Source organism: Schistocerca piceifrons, chromosome 3 (genome assembly GCF_021461385.2).
Source record: "Schistocerca piceifrons isolate TAMUIC-IGC-003096 chromosome 3, iqSchPice1.1, whole genome shotgun sequence".
NCBI lineage: Eukaryota > Metazoa > Arthropoda > Insecta > Orthoptera > Acrididae > Schistocerca > Schistocerca piceifrons.
In genome coordinates this window covers 309489151-309511526 of record NC_060140.1, presented here as the reverse complement: position 1 = coordinate 309511526, position 22376 = coordinate 309489151, and the positions used below count along the sequence as shown (strand labels likewise).

The following is a 22376-nucleotide window of genomic DNA, read 5'->3' as shown; positions in this document are numbered from 1 at the left end:
TAACTGATGGCACACAGAGTATCCACAGTACGAGGTGCATTCAAGTTCTAAGGCCTCCGATTTTTTTTCTCCGGTCTGGAAAGACATAGAAACATGCACATTGTTTTAAAATGAGGCCGCGTTCATTGTCAATACGTCCCAGAGATGGCAGCACCGTATGGCAGACGGAATTTTACCGCCAGCAGCGAGAATGAGAACTGTTTTAAATACTTAAAATGGCGACGTTTTCCTTAGTTGAACAGCGTGCAATCATTCGTTTTCTGAATTTGCGTGGTGTGAAACCAATTGAAATTCATCGACAGTTGAAGGAGACATGTGGTGATGGAGTTATGGATGTGTCGAAAGTGCGTTCGTGGGTGCGACAGTTTAATGATGGCAGAACATCATGTGACAACAAACCGAAACAACCTCGGGCTCGCACAAGCCGGTCTGATGATATGATTGAGAAAGTGGAGAGAATTGTTTTGGGGGATCGCCGAATGACTGCTGAACAGATTGCCTCCAGAGTTTGCATTTCTGTGGGTTCTGTGCACACAATCCTGCATGATGACCTGAAAATGCGAAAAGCGTCATCCAGGTGGGTGCCACAAATGCTGATGGACGACCACACGGCTGCCCGTGTGGCATGTTGCCAAGCAATGTTGACGCGCAATGACAGCATGAATGGGACTTTCTTTTCGTCGGTTGTGACAATGGATGAGACGTGGATGCCATTTTTCAATCCAAAAACAAAGCGCCAGTCAGCTCAATGGAAGCACACAGATTCACCGCCACCAAAAAAATTTCGGGTAACCGCCAGTGCTGAAAAAATGTTGGTGTCCATGTTCTGGGACAGCGAGGGCGTAATCCTTACCCATTGCGTTCCAAAGGGCACTACGGTAACAGGTGCATCCTACGAAAATGTTTTGAAGAACAAATTCCTTCCTGCACTGCAACAAAAACGTCCAGGAAGGGCTGCGCGTGTGCTGTTTCACCAAGACAACGCACCCGCACATCGAGCTAACGTTACGCAACAGTTTCTTCATGATAACAACTTTGAAGTGATTCCTCATGCTCCCAACTCACCTGACCTGGCTCCTAGTGACTTTTGGCTTTTTCCAACAATTAAAGACACTCTCCGTGGCCGCACGTTCACCAGCCGTGCTGCTATTGCCTCAGAGATTTTCCAATGGTCAAAACAGACTCCTAAAGAAGCCTTCGCCGCTGCCATGGAATCATGGCGTCAGCATTGTGAAAAATGTGTACGTCTGCAGGGCGATTACGTCGAGAAGTAACGCCAGTTTCATCGATTTCGGGTGAGTAGTTAATTAGAAAAAAAATCGGAGGCCTTAGGACTTGAATGCACCTCGTACATCCATCCAGTGTTTGAGAATGAGTCTTCCAACAATCGTTACGCCTAATTTCAAACCTTTTCGTAACTTCTTCTCACTGATACCCACTCCTCCCTACTCCTAGCACTCCGTCTCTCACTCCGCTCACCCATCCCCCTCCCGCCCCTCCCACTCCCACACAAAATAATGAATGAGAAAAAGTTTATTGTCTATTTCATTTTCGCAGTTCGCACTGTAAAACTTCAGTTTCAGGCATGATGTCTTAATTTTTTCACTTCTTCATTAACTAACTCTATTAGCAGCACATTTTGCAAACAGTATCCACGTATACCACTGAGTGGAACTGCAAAATCATGTCATTGTACGACACACAAACGTTATTATTCGTTTTTCACTGGGATTCTGAATCTTTAAAGAAATGGTTGTCAAACTGTTTTGGCCACAGAACGCTTTTACCGACTCCTAAAGTAAACAAAACCTGGTTTTGCGAACCTTCTTTAATTATAATAATTTAATGAAAATCATACAAAAAGGTACATCATACACTACTGACCTCTACAACAATATACAAAACAACACATACTAACCTAATACACAAAATAACAATGTATTGATTCCACTGTAAACTGATAAGATAAAATTGCTTCCATTTAATGGGAGGTATGAAACTATTTGTGAGGTTCGATACAAAAGAACTGAAGACACATGTCAGGTTTAGCATTCAGTCTATTGTGGTATTTTGTCTTTGTAGCTGCATATGCTGAGAATTACGTTTCACACAAATATGTTGTTGCGACGGGAGAAGAACAGAGCCTGTGTGGAAAGTTCTGAATGTTCATCACGAACCCAGCACAAAAAATTATTAAGTGACGTTGTTTTGAACAATGATTCCATGTCTGAATCTGATATTATTTCTAAAAGGGATTCATAGGTTTTGTTTGATATATTTTCTGGCTTCTGCAAATTTGGTACAAAAGCATTCTGAACCAATGAATTCATTTTGAGTTTCGTATTCTGTTCTTCAGGAAAATACATCTGAAAAGACGCGTGCATATCATGTAGACACTGGTCGAATTCTTCAAACATTTCATTTGGTAATTCTGCTGTCTCACCAACGAACACACTCAATGTTAAAAAGCTTTCTAGTCCGCGTTTGACAACATAATCCAAAAATCTAACTTTTAAGGCCGTTTGTTTTATTATTAATAATGAAAACTGCTGTCTATTTCTCTTGGAAAGATAATTTCAATTCATTAATGTTTCCAAACATATCTGCCTAAAACGCTAGTCTGAACAAGCAAGTCACATCGCTGAAACAGTTCTTTAGTTTAAAAGAAATGTCAGTGATAAACGCTTGTAATTCAGCTCTTAGTCCAAATAATCTTGGTAGTCTTGTTCGATATATCCTGCGAGATTGTTGATCCTATGCGAAACAATGTAGCTCGAAAGTGGCGTTGTAGAAACATGCTTTGCAGGTTTTTCATTGACGATACATTGTGTTACGTCTGCCACATATGGTTTTATTAAATTCTCAGCTATATTGTGCTCTTTGCGCGCTTGGGCAACGTGATGTTGACGGAATACGATGTCTCCGTGGCTTTTTCATTCATACTTTGAGTCGCATCCTTCGTAGTTCTTCTTAATAATTGTTCTTTCTCATGGATTAAAAATTCTTCATCTTTGTCTTTGCAGTTGTGGTGTATAGTTTCTAAATGTCGGCGCATCTTAACAGGTACCATGGAACTATTCGGACGTAGCTTACTACATAATTTGCAGAGAGTGAGCCGTTAAAATCAGCAAATATGATACTGATGTAAGATTCGCCGTACTATCTTTTTCCACCTTTAACTGGTCATTAGACCAGCTTGGAGTCGTTACATAACCTTCTTGAATCTCATAGTCTTGATCGGATATCTCTGAGGTTGATGCCACATCTTTCAAGCAAACCACCATTGGTCTTTCCATGCAAGTTTTTGTTGCAATACCATTAAGACAACGCTCCATTCTATCTTTTAAAATCAACAATGTAATTTAACAATGTGATATACATGGAATAATATTACCAAAAGGTATTGTATTTTACAACCGTAGTCACTAACAAATATGAATCGAAAATACTGCGGCCCGAGAGTGGTTTGCAGCTACTCCATGCCGAATAGGGCTGTACACTGCAGTCGCAAGCTTAAATATTGTAGTCTCTGCTGTGCGGCTCGGGTTTATGCAGTCCTGGGTAATGAAGCACAGATAACGAAGTGACGAAATCCTTTGAGACTGTTCGAGGTGTTTGTGCAGACGAGAGAGATGGAGACAGCGCAGTGGAATGTTCGCAACGTGTGTAGATGAGACAGCATGCAGAGGTAGATGGAGAAAGTGTCAGAACGATCATTGCGTGCATCTGTAATAACGAGTATGGAGTCGACACATACCTGCTCGTACAAGTTAAATTCTTTTATTTGTAGTTTTTGATCGTCGCATTATTGTAGATTTATTATGCTGCTCGTCGCCTCAGTTTCGGCTGTTGTGCGCTGAGAGGAAAAACTAAATTTTACAAAACCATTGCCGGTATTATATTTATAATGGATGGTTTTCTCAGTATGTGACAACATTTGGTGAGATTTTTTCTTTACGTTGATACACACATCAAAAAACGTTGTGCATCACCTCGGCTCCGAGAGTTCCGGAACCGGTACAGAAAATTGGAATTGAGATCAACATAAACATCATTTCCACCCTTTTTATTGCTCATGCAAACTACACACTGCATGTTCTACCACCAAACAGCGGGACATTCAGAGATGGTGGTCTAGTCTGCTGTACACACCGGTATTTCTAACACCCAGTAGCACGTTCTCTTGCAATGATGCATGCCTGTATTCCTCGTGGCGTACGATCCACAAGTTCGTCAAGGCACTGTTGGTCCGATTGTCCCACTCCTCAACAGCGATTCGGCGTAGATCCCTCAGAGTTCTTGGTGGGTCTCGTCGTCCATAAAACAGCCCTTTTCAATCTATTCCAGACATGTTCGATAGGCTTCATATCTGGAGAACATGCTGCTCCTCTCTTCGAGCGATGCCGTTCTCCTGAAGGAAGTCATTCACAAGATGTGCGCGATAGGGGCGCGAGTTCTCGTCCAAGAAGACGAATGCCTCGCCAGTATGCTGCCGTTATGGTTGCACTATCCGTCAGAAGATGGCATTCACGTATCGTACAGCCGTTACAGCGCCTTCCATGACCACCAGCGGCGTACATCGACCCCACGTAATGCCACCCCAAAACAGCGGGGAACCTCCGCCTTGCTGCATTCGCTCTGGACAATGTGTCTAAGGCGTTCAGCATGACTGGGTTGCCTCCAAATACGTCTCCGACGATTGTCTGGTTGAAGGCATATGCGACACTCATCGGTGAAGAGAACGTGATGCCAAACCTGAGCGGTCCATTCGGCGTGTTGTTGAGCCCATCTGTACCGCGCTGTATGGTGTCATGGTTGCAAAGATGGACCTCGCCATGGATGTCGGGAGTGAAGTTGAACATCATGCAGCCTATTGCGCACAGCTTGAGTCGTAACACGACGTCCTGTGGCTGCACGAAAAGCTTTATCCAACATGGTGGCGTTACTCTCAGGATTCCTCAGAGCCATAATCCATGGGTTACGATCATCAACTACAGTAGTAGCCCTTGGGCATGTCATCAACAGTTCCTGTCTCTCTGTATCTCCTCCATGTCCGAACAACATCGCTTTGGTTCACTCCGAGACGCCTGGCCACTTCCCCTGTTGAGAGCCGTTCCTGGCACAAAGTAACAATGCGGACTCGTTAGAACCGCGATATTGACCATCTAGGCATGGTTGAACTACAGACAACACGAGCCGTGTACCTCCTTCCTGGAGGAACGACTGGAACTGATCGGCTGTCATGCCCCCACCGTCAAATAGGCGCCACTCATGCATGGTTGTTTACATTTTTGAGCGGATCTAGTGACATTTCTTAACAGTTAAAAGGACTGCTGTGATACAATATCCACAGTCAAAGTCTATCTTCAGGAGTTCTGGGAACCAGGGTGATGCAAAACTTTTTTTACGTATGTATTATTTTAGCGAAGTCCCGTCAGAGGTTCTGCTGAGTCCCAGGCACAGTGCAGGGTAGTTTGAGTATCGCTGCTTTAAAGAATCGGGTTAGGGAGGGAGGAGGGTTACTGGTACAGAACTAACAAAGTATATTGAATGCATGGACACATGTTTGGTTGATACACGAGCAAGTGTCATGGACATGCTGAAAAACTTAAACTTAAACTTGCAGACACTTGAAAACGCTGGTTGCTGTGGCCGAGCGGTTCTAGGCGCTTCAGGCTGGAACCACGCGACCGCTGCGGTCGCAGGTTCGAATCCTGCCTCGGGCATGGATGTTCTTGATGTCCTTAGGTTAGTTAGGTTTAAGTAGTTCTAAGTTCTAGGGGACTGATGACCTCAGATGTTAAGTCCCATAGTGCTCAGAGCCATTTGAACCATTTTTGAACACTTGAAAACAGACGTCAACTTTCCCGCGAAAAACAATTTACAGGACTTTAAGAAGCAGTATTAAGAGAGGTTTCTAGGAATATTCTACAGTCCCCGACATATTGCTCCTGTACGAACCACGAATTAGTATAGACTAAATACAGAGATCACAGAGGTGTACAAGCAATCGTGCTTTCCCTTCCTCATACGCAAATGGGACTGGAAGAACCCATAATACATATTCTGACGGGTATTATCCACTGCCATGTACTTAACGGTGATACCCAGAATCTGTCATATCTTTGGTTGCAGTCGAGACGCTGTCAGTTTTCAATGCGGTAAAGATATTAATCCGGTGTTTGCAGAATAATTGAAAGCGAAAAGTTCGTAAGAATGGGAATCGCACGCTCATATTTAAATTTGTTTACGGTAAACATGGGATAAACTTCGGCTTGATTTATTTGTTTACGTTTCTGTTTCGTATAAAAGGAAGTAACTAGTGTTTATACACAGAAATTTACGTAGATCTGATTTCGCTGAAATTTGTGTAATTTTATTTAGTGCTGGAAGTCGCCATCGATCGGCTTGATTTTTTTATGTATTTCCGCCAGCATAAACACTACTGTATAAGGTCAGTAATATGTTCCAACACGTAATTTCGTGTAATCATATTTAATAGGGCGAGCTTGTGTGACAATGTATATGCTGCCACAAGTAATTTAATATTTTGGAATTGATGGATGGGGATTGTGAATTGCGCTTTCACTGAGGCGAATGCAGTGGAATAAAAGAAGGGATTCATAGTGAAGCTCTCCGATGAGCGTGTAGGTTATGAGTGAAAGACAGGAAAATCACAGAAGAAAAGGCGAAGATTTGTGCCTTCAAGCAGAGGCTGAGGCCACGAAAATTGATTTGGAGCAGCTGAGGAAGAAAAAATAAAGTGGGATGTGTGAAATATAAAATGAATGAGGCGAAAACGGAATAGTTCGGATAATTGTGTTATCATTAATCTAAAAAATAGCTACAGCATGTTACGTATTGAAGGGTATGAGCCCCATTCAGCTGTCGAAGAAAGTAGGGAGAGAACTAAGTTCTGTAGAATAACACACACAGGTCCTGTTGCAATGCAGCAGTCATTGGAAGGGTGCAGCTCAACAACTGCATGAAAAACCAGGATAACAGGATTAGTGCACCGGATCAGAAGTATTGTAAAACCTAGTGACATAGTGATATCCTTGACTAAGTTGTAGAGGATACTGAGGCACTGACCAGGGATCTGTGTAACGAGGACAAGGCACTGGTAATTGGGAGAGCAGGCAACAGTCTGGTCAAGAACAGAGAATACAGTATGTTGCTATATGCAGCAACATCTCACTCAGATGTGGGCTTTGTTTAGGTTATGTACCGTCATGATCATGAAAAAAAAGCCAAGTGATAGCTAATCAGGCACTGCTGCTGACTTCGCTTGGGGCTCACATTGGTATTTTGACATCTGTTGCTACTGAGAGAGGGTGATACAAATGGCCTACATCTTAACTAACAGGAAGGGGCAAGACGAATCAAATGAACTGATCGCTGCAAATATAAATAGGGCAGGGCTACGTCACCAATTACGGAATTTATGTGATTACAAGTGTGAAAGATGATCACCTTTTAGGTTAAATACCTCATTTCGACAGACTGCTTTAAAATATGTCCAGATAAATGATATGCCGTACCAAAACATAATCTTGTTTGCATAAGCTTATCATAACGTAACAAAATGTTAGAGGACTGAAAAACAAAGTTAACGAATATTCATCCATCGGTGTTGCTGCTTTACAGATATACTCAGTGGGTATAAGGTCGGCCTGTTATGCAAACTGCTTTATAGTATAAACCCCAAAATTTTTCTGCGCCTTCGTACTATCATCAGTGGATATCCTTTAATCAAATTTGTAAAATAAGAACATATTTTAAATGATGATTATTCTACGAAAATTAGACCTAAAACAGTTTTTGACTTTGTTATTACGTAATTTTTCTACGTTATTTTATTATGTAGGAACCTCTCTACCTTATCGGATACCTGTAGTTCGTCATCTTTCACTAAATGAAGTTAATGTGAGTTTGGCTGGAAAGTTAACACATCTGTTTACAGAGATACGAAACTTTATTATATGAAAATATATTCTAAGACAAAAAAAGGACGCACCACCAAAGAATTATCCGAGTGGGACGGAAATCGGTAGATGTTATGTATATGTACAGGTTAATGAATGATTACAGGTTAAGAAAAAATGGATGATTTATTCAAGAGAAAGAGTTTCACAAACTGTGCTAGTCAATAATGCGTTGTCCCACCTTTGATACTTAAGCAAGCTGTTATTCGGCTTGACAATGATTGACAGAGTTGTTTGATGTCCTCCTGAGGGATATTGTGCCAAAACTTGTGCCAAATTAGATCGTCAAAATCCCGAGCTGGTTGGAGGGCCCTGCCCATAATGCTCCAAATTTTCTCGATTGAGGAGAGATCCGGCGTCCTTGTAGGGTTTGAAAAGCAGGAAGACAAGCAGTAGAAACTCTCGCCGTCTGTGGGCGGGCATTACCTTGCTGAAATGTAAGCCCAGGGTGGCTTGTCTTGAAGGGCAACAAAACAGAGCGTACAATATTGTCGAAGTACCGTTGTGCTGTAAGGGTGCCGCAGATGCCAACGAAAGGTGTGTTGCTATGAAAGGCAATGGTACCCCAGACCACCACTCCTGCCAGTCGGTCCGTCATGGTCGGCGCCAGCAACTTTGGTATCCTACCATTGCCCAGGGTGTTCAAATGGGTCAAAGGGCTCTGAGCACTATGAGACTTAACTGCTGAGGTCATCAGTCCGCTAGAACTTAGAACTACTTAAATCTAACTAACCTAAAGACATCACACATATCCATACCCGAGGCAGCATTCGAACCTGCGACCGTAGCGGTCGCGCGGCTCCAGACTGTAGCGCCCAGAACCACTTGGCCACTCCGGCCGGCTGCCCAGGTTGTCTCCAGCCACGTCTTCGTTGGGCGTCGGGGCTCATTTCGAAGCGGTACTCCTCAGTGAAGACATTTCTGCTCCAGACAATGACATTCCAGGGCGAGGACTTTTCTCTTCACAGTGATGTGGTATCATGGAAATCACAGACATTATAAATAAACAGACAGTTTCAAGGTACACACACAGTAAGCTGATTGGAAGGATGTATATAGTGTGGCAGATTTCAGTTCCAAATTTAACATACCCCCCATCACCCCAAAACGTCTCGAGACTATATTAATAACAAATAGAGAAACTTTAAGACTGTTGTTTTAATGCTTCATATGTTCTACGTAGTCTCCCCACACTTGAGTACAACGCACAGGACCGATGACCTAAGCAGTTTGGTCACATAAAACTTACCACATCAACGCACAGAACGCTCGTACAACGATACACAGCACTCAAAAAACACCTTCTTTGGAATACTGTTAAACTCGGGGATTGCATTGGTTGGAGTTGGAATGTTGATTACGTCGTCAAAGCGTTGACCCTCAGTGTGAATTTCTGCACTTTGTCTTTATTTTCTCTTTTTAACTAGAAAGGATTTTCGCCATTAATTTTTAGCTGCAATCAAATCATGGCTGACGTCCAGATCGTTATTTGTGTTCGGTAGTCAAGGAGTGTCGGACAAACTTTTCTCCGGCCGGAGTGGCCATGCGGTTCTAGGCGCTACAGTCTGGGGCCGAGCGACCGCTACTGTCGCAGGTTCGAATCCTGCCTCGGGCATGGATGTGTGTGATGTCCTTAGGTTAGTTGGTTTAATTAGTTCTAAGTTCTAGGCAACTGATGACCTCAGAAGTTAAGTCGCATAGTGCTCAGAGCCATTTGATTTGAACAAACTTTTCACACAGTTTAGTTTGCTTCAAATTATTATATAGAATGTCTCTAACATTTGATTTAGGGATGTTACTCCATTGCAATTTGTGACACAATAATGTTGACACACTACAGCCGAACGTCTGCTGTTTAATATTGCCTATTCACAACTCACTGGTCAAATGCACAACTGTTGTTTACAATTGGCTGTTGAAGCTACCACTGTAGTAACTGCGCTCAGGTTGCTTATACGCTAGGAATAAAAATCTGTCTCAGAACTTTTTTGACAGACGATGTCTACATAAAAGAACTTGTATCAGTCTTAAACAGTTGCTTCCCAATGAAAATAATAAAGACTGGTAGTAATAAAACATTAAAAAAGAAATCAAAATATCATACACAAGGAAAAGGAAATTATTTGAAATGTTTAAGACCGACTGATTACATATTACAAGAAATATTGTTCTTTCTTAAGGAAAGTGATTTTTTTATGGGACTTAACTGCTAAGGTCATCAGTCCCTAAGCTTACACACTACTTAACCTAAATTATCCTAAGGACAAACACACACACACACCCATGCCCGAGGGAGGACCCGAACCTCCGCCGGGACCTGCCAAGGAAAGTGATTAAAAAATCACAAAATCCCCCTGTAATATCTAAAATCAACAATTCAGATAATAATAATCGACAGGGGGATTCTGCGAAATGTGGACCAATAGTAGTAAGCGATCCCTAGAGAACAAGGAACAAAAGATGTCACACGGATACAGGGCCGTAAATGCATGGTTCATCTGCTACAGCATATTTATTAATTCATCGTGTACAGTGCAATGGAGCGCACGACATGCTGTAATGAGACCAACGTTAGACAAGGCGTCTGAAGTGCCTTATACTGGCCTCTAAGCATTTGCGAACACGGCCCAGCAGCGACTGTTGCACACATTCAGATGTGCCACCCTGCAACCGAATGACGTCAAAGACAACATGAATGCGTTGGTGCAGTGTCTGCACATTCGGGATGGGCCTCGAATATACGACTTTGTCCAGGAAGAAATCTAAAGGGCTGAGGTCCAGCAACCAGGTAGGCCATGCAATTGGACCATCAGCCGGACTAAATGTTGTAGAGATGCCTCCGCACAGAAATGCGGAACTGACCTGGAGCACCGTCACGTAGTATTAGGGCTTAAGTGTAAGGAGTGTGGTGGGTGGTACAGCACCTCCAAGCCCCCTCGATCAAACAAATCGGTCACAACTTGCGCTGTAGACGCCCGGCCACTGTCCTGCGAAATGTGGGCAGGCTCTGCAAAAAGTGTCACCGCTTCTTCCTCTAAGCTGGTCGCCGGCGTTTCTGGAGGATTCGCTCATTATTTTGCAGGAGATACTTCGGGCGCATGTGGCGCAAATTGAGACCGATTTGTTGGATCTATGGAGCCGGACTTAAGCCCTTGTGATTTCAGAGAAATTTAATATTGAAGGAAGTACTTCATGGCATTCGCGTCAGAACTGTTACACGCATTCGTCTGGCAGTAACAGACTGCTCCACTAGAACTAACAGCGCAACTGGCGCTGTTAAGGGCATCTTACGACTAGCACATTGCTGGCAATGGGTTATACACGTTGCTGGGACTACATTGGAGCACCGTAAAACTTTGAAATATGTATCTGGTTTGTGTAAGGCGAAAACAAATATTTGCCACTATTAAAGTTGCAGCCCTCGTTGTTTCGCATATTAACTGAATTATTCATTCCTTCTTTTCACATGAAACTAGTTTGTATTTTTTCTGTCAGTTCAAAACTGTATTCATTCTTTCAACTGAAACCACTCTTTAATCCTTTAGCTGGCTGACCTATCCATTTATTGTTCAGGGAGAAATCAGTCTGTAGTACTTTCATTAGTTATACTAATGGTGTGGCATATAACAGGCATGCATATGCCCCCAGAGGGTAGCCCTAGCAATAATGGTACGCAAAGACATTTCAGCAGTTGCGCCAAACTTAAAATAGGAATTATACATATTTAACTATCTACTGAATAAACAAATTCTTCGTTTCATGATTTAAAACTGAGTGATATATTCCTGTATATTAAGTTCTTCCAGGTTCAGTTAACATGTAACTAGTACAGCTGATTAGTGGTTGGGGTATAAAATTGATAATATTGAGCATAAAAGTGCCCTTAGGGGTATGTGCAGAGAAAGGGAACATTACTAAATTTTGGCGACTGCATTCCATTTAACTGAAAAGGTGTGATGATGTCCAATAACTTAAATTCATTTCAATCTAGCTCTTAAACAATAATTCAGCCATTTGTGCAGAAGCTAAACATATTGTGCAAATCATCAAAATTCTAAGGAAATTAATGAGTTATGACAAATATTTCTCGCGAAAAAATCTCTTCCGACAATTGACAGTATATGCTTAAAAAGCAAGCGAGGAAATCATCAAACAATTTAAAAATGTATTATGTCTAATATTTCTTTTGATACCACCTCAGTATTTGCCGAAAAAGCATTGTCGGTGATTCGTACAAATCGCGGGAAGAGAGACATGGAGGTTCAATAAATTGAAATAAAAAAGTAATTGTCCATTTATTTAAACATGAATTTATAATGTAGCACCAGTTATTAAGCTTTCAAGGCCAACCAAAAATCCATAAATGAACACACATTTTGAAATTTTAAGAAATGTACCTTTTATACATTTCTCCTTGAAATAAGATAATTTATTTGTCTCCAAAACAGTTGGCCGTCCTAGGCATGGTTCAAGTATAACCGGAAAAATTGGAGTAGTACATCAGTGGAATCACTCAAACCGGAGAAACGGGACCGCGCCTGCTCGTCATCAACGACTTCGCTCAAATTTATGGCATGTACAGGGCTTGTCCAGAAATAAATGACAAAAGTGGGAGCTCAAGACGGCCGGTCATTTAGAAATAAATAGTATTTTTGCTAGAGGCTTGGCAAGATACGAGCTATTTATGTTAACTTCTTTCCCAAACAGGGGTCGGCAAAGCGGAAGGAATACAGGAAGTTAATCCTGATTTATATGCCAACTAGCTCCGCAGATGATGAGGGGATTGAAGAACTGTATGACGAGATAAAAGAAATTATTCAGATAGTTAAGAGAGACGAAAATATAATTGTGATGGGGAGTTGGAATTCGATAGTAGGAAAAGAAAGAGAAAGAAAAACTGTAGGTGAATGTGGACTGTGGGAAAGAGCTGCCTGGTAAGACTTTACACAGACCATAATTTAATCATCGATAACCTTTGGTATAAGAACCACAAAAGAGGGTTGAAAACGTGGAAGAGTCCTGGAGAAATTGGAAGGTTTCAGATTGATTATATAATGGTAAGACAGAGAATTAGAAACTAGGTTTTAAATTTTAAAACATTTCCAGGGGCAGATGTGGACCCTCACCACAATTTATTGGTTATGAACTGTAGATTAAATCTGAAGAAATCGGAAAAAGGTAGAAAATTGAAGAAATGGGATAAGTTGAAAGAATCAGAGGTTGCTGAGAGTTTCAGAGGGAGCATTGGGCACCGTTGACCACTACAGGTAAAAGAATACAGCAGAAGACGAACAGGTAGCTTTAAGATATGAAATATTGAAAGGAGCAGAGGATCAAATAGGTAAAAAGAAAAGGCCTAGTATAAATCCTTGGATAACGCAGGAGATATTGAATTTAAGAGATGATAGGTGAAAATATAAATATTCAGTAAATGAGGCAAACGAAAGGGAATACAAACGTTTAAAAAATCAGATTGACAGGAAGTGCAAAACTATTAAGCAGGATTGGCTAGAGGACAAACATAAGGTTTTAAAGGCTTATTTCGTTAGAGGACCGATAGATATAGCTTACAGGAAAATTAAAGAGGCCTTTGCGGAAATGAGAAGCAGCTGTATGAACATCAAGAACTCAGATGGGAAACCAGTCGTAAGCAAAGAAGGGAAAGCTGAAAGGTGAAAGGAGTATATAGAGGGACTGTACGAGGGAGATAAACTTGAAAGCAATATTACAGAAATTGAAGTGGACGTAGAAGAAGATGAGATGAGAGATATGATACGGCGAGAAGAATTTGACAGATAAAAGTCGAAACAAGGCCCCAGGAGTAAACGATATTCCGTCATAACTACGATAGCCTTGGGAGAGCCAACCATGACAAAAACTCTTCCATCTGGTGCGCGAGATGTGTGAGACAGGCAAAATACCCTCAGACTTAAAGAAGAATGTACTTATTCCAATTCCAAAGAATGACAGGTCTGAAAATTACTGAGCTATCAGTTTAATAAGACAAGGTCACAAAATACTAACACGAATTCTGTGAAGAAGAATGGAAAAACTGGTAGAAGCCGACCTCAGGGGAGATCAGTTTGGATTCCGGAGAAATGTAGGAACAATCGAGGCAGTCCTGACCCTACGACACATCTTAGAAGATAGGTCAAGAAAGGGAAAACCTACGTTTATAGCAGTTGTAGACTTGGAGAAAGATTTTGGCATTGTTGACTGGAATACCCTCTTTGAAATTCTGGAGGTAGCAGAGGTAAAATACAGGGTGCGAAAGGCTATTTAAAACTTGTTCAGAAACCAGACTGCAGTTACAAGAGTCGAAGGGCATGAAAAGGAAGTAGTGGTTGAGAAGGGAGTGACACAGGGTTGTAGCCTATCCCTGCTGTTATTCAATATGTACATGGAACAAGCAGTAAAGGAAACCAAAGAAAAATTTGCATAGGAATTAAGGTCCAGAGAGAAGCAATAAAAACTTTGAGGTTTGCCGAAGACATTGTAATGCTGTCAGAGACAGCAAATAACTTGGAAGATAATTGAACGGAGTGGACCTTGTCTTGAATGGAGGATACAAGATGAACATCAACAAAAGCAAAACAAAGATAATGGAATAAAGGCGAATTAAATCAGATGACGCTAAGGGAATTTGATTAGAAAACGAGACACTTAGAGTAGTAATGAGTTTTGCTATTTGGGCAGTGAAATAACTGATGATGGCCGAAGCAGAGAGGGTACAAAATGTAGACTGGTAATGGAAAGAGAAGCACTTCCAAAGAAGAGAAATTTGTTAACATCGAATATACATTTGAGTGTCAGGAAATCTTTTCTGAAAGTATTTGTCTGGAGTGTTCCCATATATAGAAGTGAAACATGGACGATAAACAGTTTCGACAAGACGAGAACAGGAGCGTTCGACACGTGGTGCTACAGGAGAATGTTGAAGATTAGATGGGTATATCAAGTAACTAATGACGAGATACTGAATAGAAATTGGGAGACAAGAAATTTGTAGCACAATTTGACCATAGGAAGGAATTGGTTGATAGGTCACATTCTGGACATCAAGGGATCACCAGTTTAGTATTTCACGGAAGTGCTAGTGGTAAAAATCATAGAGGAAGGCCAAGAGACGATTACAGTAAACAGAAGAAGAGGCTCGCACGGAACAGAGTAGCATGGAGAGCTGCATCAGACCAGTCTTCGGACTGAAGACCACAACTAAAACGTTACTTACAGTGGAAAGGAACCGTAGTAATACTCCATAAATTGCATTTATTAAGATTTTCATAAAAGACATGAAAGAAAGGCAAAGAAAAATTTGAAATTGCGAAAAAATTTCCATGGATGGACTGTAAGGCATACACAAGATTTGCGTATAAAATTACATTGTTTTATTATTTTGTAGTTGATGATTTACACGTACTGAGGAGATATTCATCGTAGAAACAGGGAAACAGTAATTTTCTCGGCATCTTGCACAAGTTTTGAACTCCCACATATTTACAATTACGTTCTTGTTTTAAATATCTATAGAACAGCAAAATGGTTTACATTTATAAAAGGTCATCTCTCACCGCACAGTTTGGCACCAAACCATGCGTAACGATACTGATGTTCGATGGAATGTCTTTTGATACAATTTTCTCAGAATGCAATTACATACTTTTTCTCTCTCTATGAGATTACAGCAGTTTTGATGTTTTTGACCAAATTCTTGCACCTGACGTTGGCAGAATTGCACTAATGGAGCACATTTGAGGGGAATCCTACATTGGAAATTTACTCGCAATCCAAAATTTTCGTTTGCTTTTTCTTTTCATGCTTTTTATGAAAATCTTAATAAATACAATATACTGACACTATTTAGATTTATTTACAGTGTGATTAAAGCGTAAATTGAAAAGGGTTCTGAACAGGGATTCGAACCCACAACCCTCGAATTACTGTTCTATGCGCTTCCCATTGTGATAACCGCTGGCTGGAAACGAGGTTACCGTAAATAGCTGGTGCCTCGTCCGACTTGCGCCAGGGACGATGTTTTTCTCTAAAAACTTGGTCATCTGGAGCTCCCACTTGCGTGACTTTCATTTCTAGCTAAGCCTTATGCATACAATAAATTTGGACAAATCGGTGATGACGAGTGGAAGCGGTCTCCTTCTGAGTGAAAACATTCAAAGAACTGACGCAGCCATCAGAGACTTGTCAGTCGGTTTCCTCACACTGAGTGAAACTAGTCAAACCTGGCGATTGAGTGAAAACATTCGAGGAGCTGACGAAGTCACATAGACTGGTTTCATTGCGTAGTTTTATTCGACTGAAAAGACCGAGTGAACAGTCGAAAGGCCAATCGGTTGGCCCATCACTAATCGAAAGCAGCTGTTGAGTTATCTCGCAAATTTCACGCCAAGCGCTGTTCAGCTAGTAAGGAATTCTGGTACCACTATCCAGTACGCGTGTTCATTTACTGAAATTGAATATGATTTCATTCAGAATGAACAGTAGCATACATTCCGTGAAGACTTGAAGGAATAACGATTCGAACATTAATCACACTTGTATGAATGCATGGCTTCGTAGCGATATGAATTAACAAAATTTTCTCGGGCTTCCAGCCGCGTCTGGTGGTTGAAATTCCACGAGCTTTTGACCGATCTCTCTTCATTGTCAAGTGGTAAGACCTGACTGGTCTGGCAGTCAGTCTTACCACTTGACAATGACTGGGGAGAGATTGGTCGAAAGCTCGTGGGATTTTAACCACCTGACGCGGCTGAAAGCCCGAGAAATTTTATTAATTAATCACACTTCATTATCAATTAAAGATATGTGCGATGCTTATTGTTCATTTCCAGTAAACACACAACAGTAGTGACAACAACAAAAAAAGGCCAAGTACGAATAGGGCTCGCGCGCTAAGGGTTCCTTACAAACTTAATTCCATATATAATGAATTCATCCATCCAGAGAACCGAGAACCTCGACCGCTTTAGCCTGTTGTCGACACTAATAATGGTAAGATATCGGTCCTCGGAATTCCAAGATTTTCGAGAATGTTTTAATGTTAAGGTTGTAGTCGGCTAACAAATGGCAGAGGAAATTTTTTTTGTATAATATAATTACAAATTAATTTTTATCTCATTTTTTCTTTACTTGTACTGTGAAACTTTGCTTCTTGCCAAATTTTATTATGTTAGGTCAAAGGGAACTACCATAGGTGCTGATGAGCGAGTTTCCGAGTATCAGAATATGTGACACATTTAGCCGTATATTTTGACTGCACTGACTTAGAAGCTTCAATTTTTACACCACTGAGAGAATTTAGTCCTTAGTATGAGACATAAATTTCAGCTTGATACGTCGAAGGTCTAGACGTTCCCGAGAAAAATGGTTTCTGAGTGTCGGACAGACAGGTAGACGAACAGCAAAGTGATCCTATAAGGCTTCCGTTTTTACCGACTAGAATACGGAATCCTGAAAAGAATGGTATATCTTTCAAGTAGCAAGCCTGAGTTATATGTCCGTACAGATCACTTGTAAATGAGGATAGACGGCATAAATCAGCTGAATGTGTCAGAACTGTAGCGAGTAATATTTATAGCCAAATAAATGTCAATTACGTCCCTTAATAACTGTATACAGCATACAGAGCCCAGTTCTAAGTAACTGTGAAAACGTAATAGTATCTAACGCTATCAGTTCCAAGTAGGTAACATGATTTAGCTAGAGGAAACGAGGAAACTAGTGTTTATTTACAAACAATCACAAAAGGCAGCATAAGAAGTCTTGGAAAATTACCAACTACGTGCCCCCTCACGGATAATTTTCATATGTCAGTTGGCAAGGAACGGTTAGCAGAATGGATGACACTGGAATATTGCAGAAATTTTGCGATGTTAAGAGTAAAAACGGTCATCCCGAGCAAGTTCAAAGTGCTGTTTACATGAGCAAAACGAGCGAGAAAGTAAGAGATAAGGAAAAGTCTCTGGTGTAAACATGATGTAAACAAAGGCTCACCGGCCCTGTCCTGCGGCGCCGCCGTGACAGCTCCCGTCATCTTGTTGCTGAAGTAAAACACTCGCCTGCTGAAGGCCTCTGCCGCCGCCACCGACTCCACGACTCTATGGCAGTGCGCCTCTTTTTATACTCTCCCGCACCTCCAGTACAAAATACGAAGAAGAACGAAGGCGTAAGGGGAGAGGTGTATTTTAAAAGATGCTGAGACACTCCAGAAATCACTCAACACTCCCCTGTTGCTGTTGCGTGTTCTGTGACAGTTGTATTACGTCACTTTACATCTGAGCTTGTCTCCCTGCTAGGCCGTATGAATCTCCCGTCCTCCTGAAGGCGAAGCTTAATGCGTACTAAGCACGGTGCAAACAACTTCACGTGCCAGGCGGCTCACACGTCATAAGGAGAGGAGTTTGCAATACTGGACCCGCGGAACGCTGCCCGTAGGTTTCAGTCTTCACTAACACAGAAAGCGAAATATGTGGAGAAATGTTGGTTTACGAGAATGATAGCTCGTACACATCGAAATCAAACACGACGTAGGACAAAGCGTGTCTCATACCCGCCAGTCCTATCGAGCTTGTACGTCCACGCACTAAAATGGCTCAAATGGCTCTGAGCACTATTGGACTTAACTTCTGAGGTCATGAGTCCCCTAGAACTTAGAACTACTTAAACCTAACTAACCTAAAGACATCACACACATCCACGCCCGAGGCAGGATTCGAACCTCCGATCGTAGCGGTCGCGCGGTTCCAGACTGTAGCGCCATCCCAACCGGCTCCACGCACTAGATTTATATAAACAATTCCTTGCTTTCTTAATGTCAGTTTACTCGTAGATATAAATTTGGCAAGGCACTATACAGTGGTGGAGTGTACTTAGCACCAATCTTATCGTCCTTTTGTCCTGTATCATTCGCACATTCAGAGAGGAAAAAATAAATGTCTGTATGCTTCTCTGCACGCTTCCTAATTGTGTTGTCCTGTCTCTCTATTCGTACGCGAGATATCCAATGGTGGCAGCATACTGGTAGCGCGGTCTTCTTCGAACACCGGTTCCCTATGTTTATCAAAATAATTTCGCGAGAACTGCGTCGTCTTCCTTTCAAAAATTTCCTATTACTTCTAAATTTCGTATTTTCATAACATGGGCTACAAGCACAGTTTACGATTCTAGCAGCGCGCCTTTGGTTTAATGCCTACTCGTATTTTCGTCCCTAGTTCATAAGGACTCCAACCAATGGATCATTACTCTAGCGTTATGCATTCGGTTTCCTTTAAATATTTACTACAGCATTCCATAACCTTTCTAACAAATCTATGCATTGCGTGATAAGACTATTAAGTGACTGCCCATTTCAACTCACTTCTGGTATCACAAACGGTTCAAATGGCTCTGAGCTCTATGCGACTTAACTTCTAAGGTCATCAGTCGCCTAGAACTTAGAACTAATTAAACCTAACAAACCTAAGGACATCACACACATTCATGCCCGAGGCAGGATTCGAACCTGCGTCCGTAGCTGTCGCTCGGCTACAGACTGTAGCGCCTAGAGCCGCACGGCACTCCGGCCGGCCTGGTATCACATCTAAATACTCATTCGTTATAATATGCTCAAGACTGTCACCACAAATTTAGTAATCCGGTATACCGTGTTATTTCTCTTTCTTATAGGCATAATTTTACATTTGACAACGTCTAAACAGAGCTGCAATTCATGACATCAGGTGGAACTCTTGACCAAGACATTTCTCGATCGTCCAGCGGCGGTACTATGCTAGTCTTTAGTATCGTCGGGGAACAGTGTTATAATATTGCTGATGCTTCTCGTATTTAATAAATTGTTTATGTTTGTTAAGAATTTACAGTGCAAATTATTCTTCCTTGGGTCACAACCGTTGTTATCCATATCTACAACTATACTCTGAAAACCACTGCGATGTGCGTGGCAGAGGGTACTCCCATTGTACCATTTATTAGTGCATTTTCCGTTCCATTCACGTATGGCGCGCACGAAGAATGTTTAAACGCCTCTGTGAACGCTGTAATTGGCCTGATTTTGCCCTCTAGACGCCTATGGGGATGTTGCCACGCACATCGCAGTGGTTTGCAGAGTATAGTTGTAGATATAGATAACAACGGTTGAGACCCAAGGAAGTATAATTTGCACTGTAAATTCTTAACAAACACAAACAATTTATTAAATACGGGCTGTAGCATATTCCTAACTTCATCACTTAAGTTGGATCTATGAACTTTGTGAGTGTGCTTTCACGGAATCAAATTTGGTCACAGGAAATCCGCAACTGATCTTGGTAGACTCAGATAATAAGCCGCATCAGTTGTAAATAGTTTTATTGGTTCGATCATGACGATTAAAGCGGTTTATTATCTGATTTCTTGGAATAGTTTGAGTCTGCGCCAGTCAGTTTAGTTCTTTCAGTATCTGAGTGACACTCCCGCTTGGCGCAAACAAATGTGTGACTTGGTGCTGCCCTCCTTTGTATTCCTTCAATATCCGCCGTCAGTCCTATCTAGTATGAGTCCCAAATATTTGAAGCAATATTAGAGGATGCGTTGCATGAGTATTTTGTATGCAATTTCCTTTGCAGATTGACTGCATTTCCCTAATACTCTACCAATGAATCGCAGGCTTCCACCTGCTTAAATACGACTGAGCCTATGTGATTGTTCCAGTTCACATTCTTAGCAGTAGTTACACCCAGATATTTGTATTAGTTGACCAATTCCAGCAATGAGTCTTTACATTATAGCCATAGAACACTACGTGAAGTGCAATATTTTAGTTCTGAAAATTTAAAGAAAGTTACCGATCTTTGCACCACTTTCAAACCTTTTCCAGAGCTGACTGAGTATTTATGCAGCTTTTTTCCCAAAGTGTTTCATAATACGTAACTGAATCAACTGCTAAAAGTCTGAGGTTACTGTTAATTTTGTCTGTAAAGTCAGTAATGTACAACATAAACAGCAAGGATCCCAGTACACTTCCTCGGGGCTCACCACTTATTGCTTCTACACCTGTCGATGACTCTCCATCCTAGATAACGGGCTGTGTTCTCCCAACCAACAAAGCCTCAGCTCAGCCACAAATCTTACCTAATAGCCCATACCATCGTAGTTTCGATAACAAGAGAGTGTGTAATTCTCACTCAAACGCCTTTCGGAAGTCAAGTAACGCTGCATATGCCCGACTGCCTTGATCCATGACTTTCAGGATGTCATATGAGAGAAGTGCGATTGACATTTCCGAAATTCATACTGGCTGGCATGGAGGAGATCACTCTGTTCGAGATGCCTCATTGCATTCGTTCCAAAAGAATATTCGGTATAGTATAGACATACCAATTACTCGAATACTCATCAAGCCAAACACGTATCCCACATTTGCGAAGACATCCCGCATAATTAATGTTGGTTAGAAGGCAACGATATGTTCAGTGTCCGACGCCTGTCGGAAGCCCAGGAAAACGGAATCGTTACGTACTCAGTAGCAAATCATTGCGTCACGGAACAATGAGTGGTAGAACGTTATGGGTATTTCTGTTATCTCCAAAAATGTCGTAGTGCAGGCTATAGCATTCAGCATTAGCATCTATATTTTGATCACTGTTCACAAGAACTTCACCGTTCTAAATATAATGTCCATTCACATGCCAGTTATTGCGTTTAGTTAAAAAGCACTCTATCCTAAATAACACCGAGTTTTAACCACTACGCGCTGCTACAACGCGTAATTGTGAATCTTTCTTGTTGTATCCCTCATAATCCATAAACGATTCAATATTTCGAAAATGTTTTCTTCGATTGAAATAAGAAAATGGACATTTTCTATTGTTAACACTTGAACCTTTTTGATTACCTGTTATGGTGAAGTACATTTTTTTTAAATTAAACTGTTTACTTTTACAACATTGTATTACTATTTAAAAGAGGCGTGCAATAACATGTTGTTTGTTAAAATTCTCTCCACTTTACCGAAAGTCTGAACAATTACAACTTTTCCGGTCTATTTTGAGAGTATTTCTGTGCAAATTTCACAATTCGTTATGTTATATATTGTTAATTCAAGGATTCTTGAGTGGCATCGAAACACAAAATCTGTTGTTTTTTATAAGTAATAGGTGTTTCAATATCTCAGTAAATAACAAAATTACAAGCGTTCGTTGCTCATCAATGTATACTTCACCTCTTTGTTACCACCTCTCACAGACGTTGTCCTGGTATTTTGTACTTTTTATGGAATATGAAGGGCATTCATTGATTACGCTACACTCGCTAATGTGAAAGTAAGAACAGTCGCAGCTTCTTGAAGACTTCACGTAAAATGCATTTAATATGTGACACAAGTAGACATACTAATGCATA

At 41.2% G+C, this 22376-nt stretch overlaps 1 protein-coding gene across 1 annotated transcript in view; it reads right to left on the bottom strand.

Moving 5' to 3' along the window:
- The window catches only part of LOC124789964 (sialin-like), an 86568-nt gene extending 68497 nt beyond the window's left edge, over window positions 1–18071 (bottom strand). The window contains exon 1 of the mRNA XM_047257499.1: window positions 17994–18071. Coding sequence (XP_047113455.1) covers window positions 17994–18033 — 40 coding nt within the window. The 5' untranslated portion in view covers window positions 18034–18071. The remainder of the gene's footprint in view (window positions 1–17993) is intronic.
- Between the last annotated feature and the right edge of the window lie 4305 nt (window positions 18072–22376).